The sequence below is a fragment of the Caloenas nicobarica genome, chromosome Z (assembly GCF_036013445.1).
Source record: "Caloenas nicobarica isolate bCalNic1 chromosome Z, bCalNic1.hap1, whole genome shotgun sequence".
In the NCBI taxonomy this organism is placed as follows: domain Eukaryota; kingdom Metazoa; phylum Chordata; class Aves; order Columbiformes; family Columbidae; genus Caloenas; species Caloenas nicobarica.
Genome location: NC_088284.1, coordinates 98,701,274 through 98,714,678, shown reverse-complemented (window position 1 = coordinate 98,714,678; position 13,405 = coordinate 98,701,274). Strand labels below are relative to the sequence as shown.

Below are 13,405 nucleotides of genomic sequence, written 5' to 3'. Positions count from 1 at the left end.
CAGGTGACGAGACCCCTCCCCAGGCAAGGTCAGCTTTCCAGCCACACAGATGGCTTTCCCACCATCACCGCTCCAGCACCTCACCTGCACCCATCGTACTCTGTCCACCCTGAAGCAGTGCCTGCTATCACCAGTGAGCTCTCCGGACAGGCATCCATCACCCAGCAACACAATCCCAGATCCCCGCTCCTCCCGCAGGGGAGGTTTCCAGTGGAGACCCCGGGGACACATGCTGGAGTCTCCACTGCTCAGCACCTCAGGGAGAGAGGTTGAGCAGCGAGACAACAAAGTCTACCAGCTACACTGAGTTATTTAGAGCATGGAAACAAAGCCAATGCTGAAGAGTTATGCTGCAAGCTGTTGGAAGGCAGAAGAATATTCTGGAAAAACATGGCTGCTGGCTTTCTCGCCCCGCTTCCCTGAGCACCCTGCCTGGGAGGGAGCTGCCATGGCAGCTCCTGGCTGGAGCACGGCTGTTTCTGCCCAAGTTCAGGATGCCAGGTAGAGAGGCAAGACAGCACGTGCCCCGGGACTGCTGACAGTGCACCGCATCTGGTGCTCTACACGACATGTAAGAGCTTTCCAGAGGACATCCAAGGGTGGGCATCAATACTGGAACCATCCTAGCCCAGCTCAAAGCAGCAGATGAAACCCCTGGGAGAAGACTAGGCTCTTTCCCTAGCCTACCACACACATCAGCTGAGTATCATCCTCTGCTGAGAGCGTGGGACAGGAGGATGCAGGGCACTGTGTCCTGCAGAATGGTACCTGAACACCTGGCATGCTCCTCCTCAACAAGGAAAGGCACCATCCTCATCCCAGAAGCAGGTACCAGCACCAGCTGCTGCTGGAGTTTGGCATCACCGCATCAGCCAGCACCCTCAGGCCCATCAGGAAGCACTGGAGATGATGAGGGGAACTCATTAGTGCCAGGAGGGAGAAGCAGAAGGCATGAAATCGGGCAGTGACATCTAACAGGGAGGCTTTGTGCATTCTGATTTGAAAGGGTGGCTGCCACCAGACCTGCCTCCTCCACAATTAGACCAGTAATGTGAGAGCTGGTAAACAGCCCAGCTGTCAGCTATGCTCTTCGGCCAGGGAAGGAGCTTTCTCCAACATCAGCTCTGTTTGGCTGAAAATAATTTAAGCTTGTTATGATGGCTCTTCCCTGCTCTAAAAAGCTGTGGCCAAAGTCTCAGGCTCTAGAGACTGCAGTGGTATCAGCTGCTCAAGAAAGCCAGAAGTAAGCTGTTTTGGGGCAGGGGTCAGAGGTCCCACACTGGTCACGTGGGACAGTGGAAGAGGGACCAGTCCAAAGGGAGTTATTGCCAAGCAAAGGCATTTTATCTTAGCTCGCAGTCAGGTATCATGAAGGAAAAGGAGCTGCTACAAGCCCAGCATCTCGCAGCCTTCACCCCTTGGTGCAGGCTGTCTCCTCGACTGCACTGCATAAATCCATCAACATATGGTCCCCAGCAGAGATGTGTTGTGTACATGCCATTTGCAGGGTGACAAGAGAAGCCCCAGACATGCGGCTCCAGCCCCAGAATGGGAGTGTGCTGCCTGCCATTCCTGGGGGGCTCCATGGGGGGACTGGCCTGTCTGTTTGAGCCATTGGAAGCAACAGTGGGTACAGCTCTGAGATCTGCAACCCACCAGGGCAAACAGCAAGCTGCAAAACATATTCCTCTTCTGCTCCTTGCTCCATGCCCACAGCTGCGGCTCGCTAGGTGCAGCAGTGGCCATGGCCCCTCAGCAGACACCAGCCTTCTTCCAGCAGGACCCGCCGGGATATCCCCCGCTGCAGCCTCTCGCTGTCGTTTCTAGCTGAATGCACTCACACTGCCAGTGCTCCAGGCCTCTGACGGCACAGCCACTGCTGGGGTTCTGCCAGCGAAGGGAACATCATCCCTGCCTCCCCCGGCCCCGCAGCAGCCGCCCTCCCTCTGCCACAGCCAGGCAGGCTGAGCAGCCAGCAGCCCCGGGAAGGCAGCAGCCCGCCGAAGCGCCGAGGAGAGCAAATGGATGCAAAATGAAGCCACGCATGTGCTGCCAGGCGTGCTGCTCCTGCTCAAGGCACCCACACTTTGCCTGCAGTCCCAAAGAATGTCTTTTTTTTTCCCCCATAGCTAATGAGAGGTGCTGCCACTTTGCATCCCTGTTTGAGCCCAGCTTGCCCACACCAAGTCCTTGGCTGTCTGGAAGGGACTGCAGCCCAGATGTGGCTCGGCAGCATCCCTCCTGCTGCTTCACTGTCAGCAACTCTTTGCAGAGAATGGCATGGTCCCCAGCAGGGACAGGGGCTATAGGAGAGACGTGCTCTCAGCAGTGGTGGGCTGGAGGCCTGCACAAGCAAACAGTGAGCAGGACCGGAGAAGAACCCTGGGAGCACAGAGCCCAGGATGACTTGCAAGGGTGACCCGAACACCTCTGCCCACTATCTTGTGTCCCTACACATCACTTTAGTGAACAAGTCTGCAAGTGTTTTCAGAGGAATCCCCGCTGGCACCCAGGTGCCGATCTCACCCATCCCTGCCCCATAAGACATCGGAGTAGAGATAAGGCTCCAGTGATGGCCCTTGTAGGGCAAAGCCAAGCCCTGGCAAACACAAGGTGCTCCCTCTCATCCCATCACCACCACACCACAAGAAGGAGCAAGATGTTCAGCCAAGGTTGGCTCTGTGTAGAATCTGCTTCTGCAGTGAAGATCTGCTTAAATGCTAAACAAGGTGACTTCTTGCTTCCCTCAGTTTTGCACGAATCCCCCCTCCAGAGGCCCCTAACGCACCATCCCCAGCGCGGCTGCCACATCTCCCATACGTAGCCTGCCTCTAAGGAAGAGGTGGCCAAGCTGCTGCCAGCAGTGCACCAGGCAGGGGATGCCATTCCCCCACCCTGACGTATCCATAATTCTCCTGCTCACGTTTCCAAAGACAAGCAATAACCATTTTCTGAAGAAAGCAGATGCACTTGGGTTTCTTCTCCTCATCCTCCCGGGTACAAGGCAGCCCTGGCAGCTGCCACATCCCCGAGGCTCAGCATCTCCGAAGAGCGGTGATCAAAGCCACCCCTCTCCCATCACAGTAGGCTCCGGATGTCAGCTCCACGACACGCCGCCTACCCATCCTGCCGGAGAGACTCTGTGCATTCATCAGGCATCTCCAGAGAGGCACACAGCAATCTGGAAGGCCCAGAGATGCCAGACCGCTAATGTGCTAGGGAAAAGATGTCAGTGAATATTACAAACACCTAAGAGGATGAGAGGCAGGCCAAGGGAGGAAAGACCTGGAAGGAATCAGACAAAAAAAGAGGGCAAGAGCAGACACTTGGGAAATTCACAAAGGAATTGCACTGCCTTCTTTCTTATTTCAAAAGGCGGGATATTGCTGGAGCAGATTCAACTGCACTGAAAACAGGTAAAGGGGGTCTCGCATTCCTCTTCTCCTGTCCAGCCTCGCAGTGTTAGGCGCTGCCACCCCTGGCCTGGGGGAAACAAAAAATACAAGGCAAAAGTCCTGCTTGTGCACTGCTCCTCTGAGACCGACACAGCCAGCAAGGAACGAACGCCTGCAATCCGTCTTCACCAGAGCAGGGTTCACACTGCAGCAGGAGCATCACCTCCGCAGGGCAGCATCGCCCCATCATCAGGCTGTCTGTCACGCTGGGGACGGCCCCTGGGCACACAAAAGCACAGGCAGGTCACAAACCAGGTTGCATCGTTTAGGCACAGAGAGGCTGAGCCTCCTCTAGCCTGAAGCCCTGGGCTTGCCCAGCCCTCCCTTCCCTCCAGCCGCAGCAGGGAGCCCTGCTCAGCAGCAGGGGAAGCTAAGCCAGCCCAGAGCTGCCGGTTGCCCAGCAGGTCCATGCAGCATCGCCACGCCAGCCTGCTCGAGCTGTGCCAAAGCCAGAGCAGCATCTAGGTCAGGCTCAGAAGAAAACAAAAAGCAGCCGAGCAGCCCTCAGCTGGGACCAGGGGATTCTGACACAGAAACTGTACCACAACGGCTCAGCCCCAGTGTGGCCCTGCTCCTTCCCTGTGTCACAGGGGAGCTCCCTATGGAAAAACGGAGCAAAAAAATACACGGAGCAACTTTCAGATGGCTCCTGAAGTGCAGCACCTGAACCTGACACCTCCACAGCAACAGAGGCAGCTGCCTGTCTGCTGCCCATGGGCTTGCAGACCTGCCAGCTGGCAAAGGGCAATGTGGGCCCAGTCTATAGCATCCGCACCCTCCCAGCTCCCTGCAACCGCTGGTCACAGCTGGAGGGATCTAACCAGCTCTCTCTGGCACAAGTCATGTTGGATAAACACCGCAATGATCCTCTTCAGCTACACAGGCACCTAGAGCCCTGCGAAACTGCAGGGGCATTTTCCCAGCCTAGCACATAATAAACAACAGCAGGAGTACAGAAGGGTCTTCCAGGGACTTGAAAATCATCAAAAGAGCATGAAGAGCATGGTCATACGAGAGACTTCCCTGGCTACAACTGCCACACATGATGACTTCCACTGTGGATGACCTGGAAAGGCTTTGGCCCTCTGACTTAAGAGATAACCAGCTGTTCCTAACCCCAGCATTTATCACTAAGTGACTCAGAGTGGAGTCAAACCCCGAGTTTAATCAGTATTCAGTGTTATTAATAGAGCCATACACAAAAACTGGCAGGCAGAAGAGCCTAGGCCAGTAGAAGCATCATTTATCTGGCAGCATCACCTCTGACAAAGCAGCCCTACCCACCTGCCTCCCACCAGCCCAGCCCCCAGCAAAGCCCATCTTTGTACCAGAAACACCCCACAGCCCTCCCCTGAAAAGACAGAGACAGGAGGGCTCCGAGATGCTGAACCTCTGAGTTTTTTCTGATTCTACCCCACACTTCTTCCCCTGGGTAGGGACAGTCCTGCTGCCCTCAGCCAGCAGCTCAGAGCCCCACTGTGGTCCACAGCTGTGTCTTCAGAGGACGCCACCAAGCTGGCAAAGCCTGCAGAGACCAGGAGAAACCGGGCAGGCTGGGGGAGGGGAGCCGAAGCATCCTAGAGGGCATCTTTGCCTCCTCCCAGGCAGCAGGAGACTAAATACAGAGCAGCACAGTGAGGGCGAGCGGCCTCTCAGCATAGCCCCACCTCGCCCAGCCAGCGCCTGGCGTCCCCCACTCTGGCACTGCCCACCCTTCCCGGGCAAGTGTGCGCTTCATTGTTGGTGCAAACAAAGGAATGGTTTGTGTCTGCAGAAGAGAAAGGAAGTTGGAGGCAAAATCATCCAGCAGCCCTGGATATATGCAGATTAAGCTGCAGAAGGTTGCATTAATGTAGCATTTTCCAGACATTGGTTAATCCCCCCAGCCATGCTCTGTGCCCATCTCTCTGGCAGAGCTGGGCTGTCTCACCTGCGGCCACAAAGGCAACCGGTGCCCTGTTACAAACCTGACATCCCTGACCCGACACCTCCTGTGAGGCTGGGCAAGCTGCTGGGGAGGCACGGGTGTGAAATACAAGACACGTGCCCACCAGCACGCCTGTGGGCATCGTTTGGCAAGGAACTCGGTCTATTCTTAATTGAGGAAAAATGAGGACACTGGGATTCCCACGAGCTGTCTGGGGACTGAGCTATGGATTGACAGGCTGTCAGCCTCCAGGTGGATGTCTGGCTGCAGGGTGAGTGGAAGGGAGAAATGCTCTCTTGCTGTTTGCCCTTCAGGGATGCATCCTCTGCTGCCTTGCTCCCATCACCTCCAAGATGGCCCAAGGGAAGGGTTTTGCTCAGCTGCCTCCCCGAGTGCTTGCTGGGGTGCCTTGCTCAGTCTCCATGATGAACCCCAGGTCAGGCAGAGGCTGCTCAGAGCTCTTCCCAGCAGCAGCGTTGTGCCAGCAGGCCTTGATTTGCCATGGCCATTCCCTGGATCCCAGGTTTCAGCAATGACAACCTTGCTCCTCTTGCCCTGCAGCTGCTTAGGAGCACCTCAAGCATCAGCAGGAGCATGGGGACCTGATCAGTCCAGGTTTAGAAAGGCACCACCAGGCCATCCATCCTCCAAAGGCTTTTCCCAACTGTAATTCCCAACAATTCCCAGCACCTGGTGAGAGCCCGGGTGCCCTCCCTTCCCTGCCTGATGGAGAAACTGATCATGTCAGGGGCAGCCAGGACTAGCCCGGTAGACTCTGCCTGCCTGGCGCTGCAGCACGACGACCCAGAGGACGCCCGTCGGAGACACATCTCCTTTCTGCTCCCCTTTCTGCCACATCATTTTCTCTCCCCGGGATGCCCCGGTGCACAGGAGCCAGCGGCTCCACCTCCCGCACCGGACTCCCCCGGGCGCGCAGGCGGGTCCCTGCCGCCCCCGCTGCGGGCAGCGCGGGGGGGAACGCCGCCCCGCCGCCCTTCCCGGGCCCGGCACTGCCGAGCAGGTGCCCGCCAGGAGCCGCAGCCCCCGCACCCCCGCGGCAGCACCAGCATCCCGCAGCCGCGTCCCCCCGCCCCGCCGCCTCCACCGCCGCGGGTGGGCTGGGGGGGAGCCCGGCGCGGCTGGCTCACCTTCTCCACGTTCTCCACGGTGAAGTCGAGGCCCTGCGGCGGCGGCGGCGCCTCCGCCCTCCGCTCCATGGCTGCGGCGGCGCTCAGGAGGCGGTGGCGGGCGGGCGACAGCGGCGGCGCACGGGCAGCCGCATCGCGGCGGGACCCGCCTCCCCGCCCCGACGAGGGCGGCGGCACCGGGGCGGCTCGGCTCGGCTCGGCTCGGCGCGGCGCGGCGGGCAGCGGCGGTCGGGCCGGGACGCGCCCCAGGGACGCCCCGAGAGGCACAGCTGCCCCGCTCCGCTCCGGCAGCGCCTCGCCCCGCTGCCCCGCAGGCGCGGCCGGGCAGCCCGGGACCTGCCGCAGCGCCGCGCCGCACGCCGGGAGCGGTAGTCCCGGTAGTCGCGAACCACGAGCGTCCCCTGCCGGGCACCGGCACCGCGCGCCGCCCCCGCTCCCCACGCGTGGGGCGGGCAGTGCCGACAGAAGCCCCGCTTGGGACCCTCCCAATCCCAGCCCACGGGTGTCAAACACGCCGGGCGCCCCCGTCCTCCCCCCATCACGGGCACACACAGGGGTTGGACTCGAAGCCCATCACTTTATTGCTACAGGAAAAGGCGACTGTACAAAAATAGAGTTTATCCCTCAAATTTTACAAATAATAGAAAAAGGGGGCTGGGGGCACGGGGCACTGGGGGACGGGGCACTGCCCAGAGCTTCACAGCAGCGCTGGGGTTAAATTGCACCCGGCCCCCGGGGGCCCAAAGTCATAAATAGGAGCTGCCGCTCAAGAACAATAAATAAATAATTTAGAGTATAATAAATAGTTTAGTGCCGCAGCACCATGGGGGCAGCAGGAGGACCCTGCCAATCCCTGGGAGCCAGGCAGGGGTCCCAGCAGGTGCCCATGCCCTGCTGCCCTGCGGAACACTGGGGGCTGCTGCCAGCCGAGTGCAGGTCCCCCACTCTGCACTGGTGTGGTTTGGCCCTGCTGCACCCACCTTCAGGGACGCCCCCTCCCTGCACGGCAGCTCTGGCCACCACCAGTTCCAGGGTGCCCGAGGGGACAGGGAGGCTTTTCCCCCCTTTCTGTCCCCCTCCAAAGCTTGGGCAACAGCCCCAGCTCCCCTAAAGCAGGGGTGTGGGAGCACCAGTCCAGGCAGGGCATGGACAAGCCAGGCACTGCTGGTGGACACTGGGCTGGCAGACCCCTGCAAGCAATGGGGATGCTCCGTACCCTCTCCAGCTCTTTTTCCAGGGCACCCTGGCAGGACCCTGCATAGCCAGTGGCACCAGCTTCTTGGCACTGAGCGGGAAGGGGCTTGGCCCCCCACTGCCCGTCATGGCTCCATCTCGCCTCAGTCCCTCGTGGCTACATAAAACCAGGGACATCCTCCTCCACCAGACCCTTCCTCTGAGCACTGGCACTGTTGCGTGTGGCAAGCCAGGGTCTGCCAGCGTGCGTCAAGCCACGGCCAAGCCGGCAGCCCCCTCCTCAGCCAATGCAGCTGCACTCGGCTGCTGAGAGCTTCTCAACTGTCTGCCATGTGTTCTGCACGTCCATGAAGGAGACGGCCTCGTAGCGGGTGGGCCGGCAGCAAGGGTGGCTGAGGACCCGCTCCTGCGGCCCCGGGGTGATGAGCTGCTGCCGCAGCAGGCTGCCCAGTGTCAGGTCATAGTTGCTCCGTGCCCGGTGGCAGGACCCACTGCAGTACTTAAAGAGCACGATTTCATCCGAGTTGAAGCCCAGGCCCAGGTCACGCACCTTCACCATCAGGTTGCGGATGTGGCAGTTGCGACCACGGGCCCCCCGCGAGGGTTTCCGTGCCCCCTTCTTGGCTTTGCTGGCCCCTGGCGGTGAGCGCTCAGCACGCAGCAGCAGGTCCTCTGCAAGTTCTGCGGTGCCTGGGTGACCCGTCGTTGCATTGTCCCCTGCACGCAGAGGCGATGGCGGTGTCAGACCCTGTCCCATACCTGCCACTCTCCCAGGGCCCACCGAGCCCGCCTGTGCCCCATTGTGACCCATCAACCCCTCCTGAGCACCCACTATGGTACTGGCTGGATGCCCACAGGGTGGTGAGGGAGGTGGCTGGACAAGCGTCTTCTTGTCCCAAGGGCCCTACCACTACCTGCAGTGCAATTCACAGGGCCCCATGTGTTCAGCACCCCCCGACCTGGCCCTGATGCACAGAGGCAGCCCCACACAGGCTGGGGTTCCCCACAGTGGCTCGCATCCCACCTGTGCCCACACTTGTGCCCATGTAGGGGGTCCTGTGCATGACACTGGGCGCCCCCATCCCAGAGTGGCATTCCTTCCCCAACACACACCGTACAGCTGGCTCCAGGCAGCGGTGAGTGGTACTTCCACACCCTTCTCCACAGCCGGGCTGGTGGTGGCCATGCTCTGTGGCATGGGGACCGCGTCCAGCGTCTCATTGCAGTGTGGAGTTCGCAGGGTGCCCGCAGCCAGCCCAGCCAGCAGTGAGAGGATGGCAAGGAGCCCCCACAGCATCCCCTCCTGTGACAAAGCACAGCACAGCGGGGTGAGCCCCGGCCAGGGTCCCCACACCAGGGACGAGGCTCCATGAGCTGGGGATGGGGACGGGGACATGTGGTCCCAGCCATCGTGGCTCACCTTGGGCTGCGGGTGCGTGGTCGATCCTGCAGGTCTTGGCTCTGGTGGCCCCGCTCGCTGCTCCATGCTGGCTGCAAGTGCAGAGGTGGGGGTCAGCACCCATGCAGAGGGGACAGAGTGGACATCAAGCTGGCTGGGAGCTGGAACACCTCTCCTCTGCCAAGCATGCCATCCCTTCCCTCACTGCCCCCCAGCACCCTGAAACACCTCCTGCACCCTATGTGTGACCCCAACCCACACCTCCCCACACAGCCAGGCACCCTTGCCGCCCCATGCACCCCTTCCCAAAGATTTGGCTGCCGGGGTGACCCAGCCTTTGCCCAGCACCTCTCCTCAGGGGGACACAGCTGCCTCCTCATGCAAGTGGCCTGGGATGCCAGGCTGGCCTGTGAGGCAGCAGCTGGGGCTGGGAGCATCACAGGGGGGGCCCTTTCCCATGGCCCTTCTCTGGGAATGTTTTTCTTGCTCACAGTGGGAGCCTGACCTTGGAAACTCTAAATCCATTAGTGCAGGGTCCCTGGGTGCAGCCACCCCTTGGCCTCATGCTGGCTCCCCAGCCCACTGCCTGCGCCAAGCTAGGACATGCAGGCCCAGAGCAGCCCGGGTGAGTGGGGCCACGAGGGGCAGAATGGGCAGATAGATCCCATGGGGACACAGCAGGGCACCACACTGGGCTCGCTGACTCATTCACCCCCAAACCACTGGCTGGCATCTGCTGCCACAACACACACGGGGGAATTCAGTGCCGGCTGTGCATGGTCCTAGTGGAGCAGCAAGCACAATTTCAGGAGAGCAATGTCCCCCAGGAAGTGCAGGGGCATCTCCCAGTCTGCAGCCACATGATGCATCTCCTTCTTCCCTTCCCTGGAGTGCGAGGAGGCCCCTGTGCTTCAGTGTCCCAAGCCAGGATCCCCGAGAGGGAGCTCCCAAGGGGGCTTGAACCCTCCTTGGCCAATCTGCTGCATTCCCTGTCTCTTGGGATGGGACCGTCCCCTTGGAGATTGGTGGCATCCTGCAATGGGGAGTCCCCTCATCCCCTCCATTGGTTTGCTCCTGCATGTCCCAGCTGCTTCTGCAGCAAAGCTGAGATGGAACATACTGAGGAGAGCATTCCTGGCCAAAACATGAAGGGACATAGCTGGGCACCACTGGGACAGGGACTCAAAATCAGCTCCCCCAGTTCCCTCAGCATCCAGGAGGATGGTCCCCCAAGTCCTGACTGCTGCATCTGATGCCCTCCTGCACTCGCCACACTGTATCAAGCGGCTGCGATGGGCACTGCCAGGCCCATGTGCCTCCTCCGGGGGCCATGCACCAGGCAGGATGCGTCCCCGGTACAGGCGGGGCTGGCACCGACCCCTCCGGCCCCGCCAGCCGCCGCAGCCTGGCCAAGCACAGCACACGCAGCACGTTGCTCCCGTGGCGGCCCGTGGCCCCACGCCAGCCACTGCTGCCAGGTCATGGTTTTCCCAGGCCGGCACCCCCGGAGAGGCCAGGCGAGGGTGCCCGCGCTCCGCTGGGAGGGAAAGGCCCCCGCCAGGTCCCCGCTCCCGCGGCCGGCTGCACCGCCGCGGCCCCTCGGCCCCAGCATCCAGGGGACGGGACGAGACGGGATAGGATGGGAAGGGACGGAGCAGTTGGTGCAGTTCAGGCTTCTCCCGTCCGGCGGCAGCACGGCCCCGGGCTCTGCGGCGGGAGCGCTGCCGGCGGGGCGCCGGGCGAGGGCAGCTTTCCTTCGCCCCCGGTAGCCCCGCAGCCGAGACTACGGACGTGCTCCGACAGTGTCTCCGACAGACACGGAGCCCCGTCCCCCGGCGCAGGTTCCCCGAGCGCGCAGAACCGCAGCCGATGCTGGGTCCGCACCCCTGCTCGGCCCGTGTTTTCCCCCGAGCAGGCAGGGCTGAGCCAAGCTCTTGGGTACTCCATGGGGGTGCCAGACCTGCACCCCCTCCAAGGCAGACCCTCCAGCTCCCGTATGGCGGAGATCTGGCTGGGGTCTGTCCCTGCCACGGCTGCAAGAGCCCAGCTGAGCCATCAACAGGCACATGCGCCCTTTCCAGGGTCAGGATCAGGCCCATACATGTGGGGACCTGCCACATGTGTCCCCCGCCGGGGGCTGAGCAGCAGCGTGTTGGGGTAATCCCTATGCAGGTCACCCCACACCCGTCTGTGCAGAGCCCCGGCGAGAGCCCCGCTGCCCGCACTGTGCACAGGGCACTGGGGAGTGGGTGCCCCGTGGGCTGCATCAGGCCGCCAGGGGAGGCAGGAGCCACTCGTAAAGTGCATCCACGCAGGGTCAGCGGGTACTCCAGCCACGAGATGAGGGTCTCAGCTCATGGAGTGCCCACTTTTGGAAGGGGGTTCGCCACTGCTCGCCGCATCAGCCCTGCAGCCACGGCTCCCGCCTGGCAGCGCGGGAGGATGCCCAGAGACCCCCACGGGCACCTGCGGGCACCGGTGGAGCCGGCGCAGATCCGGCATCCCACCGCGCTGCCCCTGGCAGGAGTGACGAGGGTGTCAGAAATTAACCCCACGTGTGACGCGGAGCTGGCACCCGCCCCACAAAGCCGTGGGAGGCCGGAGTCGGACACGTGGGGCATACGGGCGAGACAAACCTCGGCCCTAGCCCGGGGAAAGCAGGGCCGGCGGGCGCCGGGCAGTGCTGGCTCGGGCATCCCCGCCTCGGGGCTCTCCCCCGCCCACCGCCTGGGCATCCGGGGCACAGACCTGCCCGACATGCCCAAAGGGCTGGCGCGGGAGCGCAGGGAAGAGGCGCGTGAAGCCGTCCCCGTGCCGCCCGGGCACCCGCAGCGGGGTCCCGCCTCTCTCCGCCCGGACAGGGAACCCCGTCCCCGCCGCGGCCCCGAGCGCTTTCCGCCGCTGGACTGGGTTCGCCATCCCGGGAGCTGCCCGGCGGGAACCTGCCCGGGGGCGGCCCGAGCCCCCTCGCCGCCCCGCAGGTTTTGCCGGGGGGCGGGCGGCGAAGCATCCCCCTCGTCCCATCACCCCCGAAGCCCCGGTACGAGGCGCCGCCGAGGCCCGACGCCGCCGGCAGGCTGGGACGGACGCTGCTGCCCGCCGCCCCGGCCCGCACGGCCCGCACTCACCGTGCCCGCGGCGGGGACCATCCCCCGGGCCGCCGCCGCCCCGCATCGCCTCCGCTCCCCGCCGCCCCCCGCCGCCCGCTGCCGCCGCGTCGGGGCGGAGCGCGGGCGGGGGCCGGCGCTGTCCTGCCGGCACCGGGTGCCGCCGCTGCTCCCGATACCACTCCCGGTGCCGCTCCTGCTGCGCCTCGGGGTGCGGGTCCCGGTGCTCCTTGGGGTGCGGTGCCGCCGGCGGCGGGCGGGCGCGCAGTGCGGGACAGCGGCCGCTCCATCCCGCTACCGCCGCGGCCGCCGGTGTCAAATTCCAGCCGCCGTCACCTGACCGGCGGGGCGGGCACCGGGATCCCCATCCGCACCGGCACCGAGATCCCGACCGGCACCGCAGCGGCACCGGAACTCCGACTCGTACGGGCGCCGGGACAACCCCGAGACGAGGATAGCACCGGGATCCCGCCAGCGGCAGGAGCCGCGGCTCAACCCGCATCAGCACCGGCTCTGCGCCGGATCCGCACCACCGCCGAACTCCCGCGGAACCCCCGGCGGCACCCGACCATCACCACCTGCCCGCCGGCCGAGCCCCGGGCTGGCGGACACCTCTCGGCACCGCCGGGCAGACGGACAGGCCGATGGACAGGCCGGCGGACACGCAGCCCGGACGGACGGACAGCCCCTGAGCGGGGCTCCCTGCCCCGACAGCCCGCTCACAGGGCTGGCAGGACGGATACACGAGCACTCCTTGGGACGAGTTCAGCCCTTCCCGGAGCGCTCCGAGACCGGAGCCCCACGAAGACCCCAAGCTTGGCGTCGGGGGGCAGAGCTCCACGGGGACCCTGTGCACACAGCGAACCACTCGTGCCCGTGGGGACCCGGCGGGGATGGGTTTCGAGGGACAAGGCGGGGGCCACCCCGGCAGCTCCTGGGCCGCGGCGGGGCTGGCCGGCGTCCCACGCGCCCCGAGCCACCGCGGGCCACCGGTGCGCCTGGCGTCCACGTCCGGCCTGGCCGGAGGAGGAGTCCGGCTTCCCTGCCCGGCCTCCCCGCCCGCCGCCGGGCTCCTTACCTCCGCCGTCTCCCTGCCTCCCTCCGCCGGGGCCGTCGCGGGCCCCGGGGACATGGGGGCCGGCTGGCGAGCTGAGCCGAGCCCGTGCGAGTCCTTA

At 63.5% G+C, this 13,405-nt stretch overlaps 2 protein-coding genes across 3 annotated transcripts in view; both read right to left on the bottom strand.

Moving 5' to 3' along the window:
• Positions 1-6,863, bottom strand: part of IPO13 (importin 13) — a 36,607-nt gene extending 29,744 nt beyond the window's left edge. The window contains exon 1 of one of the 2 annotated variants that reach the window (XM_065657820.1): positions 6,531-6,863. In XM_065657820.1, coding sequence (XP_065513892.1) covers positions 6,531-6,599 — 69 coding nt within the window. In that variant the 5' untranslated portion in view covers positions 6,600-6,863. The remainder of the gene's footprint in view (positions 1-6,530) is intronic. The other variant, XM_065657821.1, reaches the window with a different exon arrangement.
• A 1,141-nt stretch (positions 6,864-8,004) lies between these two features.
• Positions 8,005-12,297, bottom strand: ARTN (artemin). Its single transcript, XM_065657559.1, has 4 exons — positions 12,252-12,297; positions 9,145-9,215; positions 8,838-9,027; positions 8,005-8,441 (listed from the first exon to the last, which is right to left on the bottom strand). The coding sequence occupies exons 1-4, from the start codon at positions 12,295-12,297 to the stop codon at positions 8,005-8,007; spliced, it is 744 nt and encodes a 247-aa protein (XP_065513631.1).
• Positions 12,298-13,405: the final 1,108 nt, after the last annotated feature.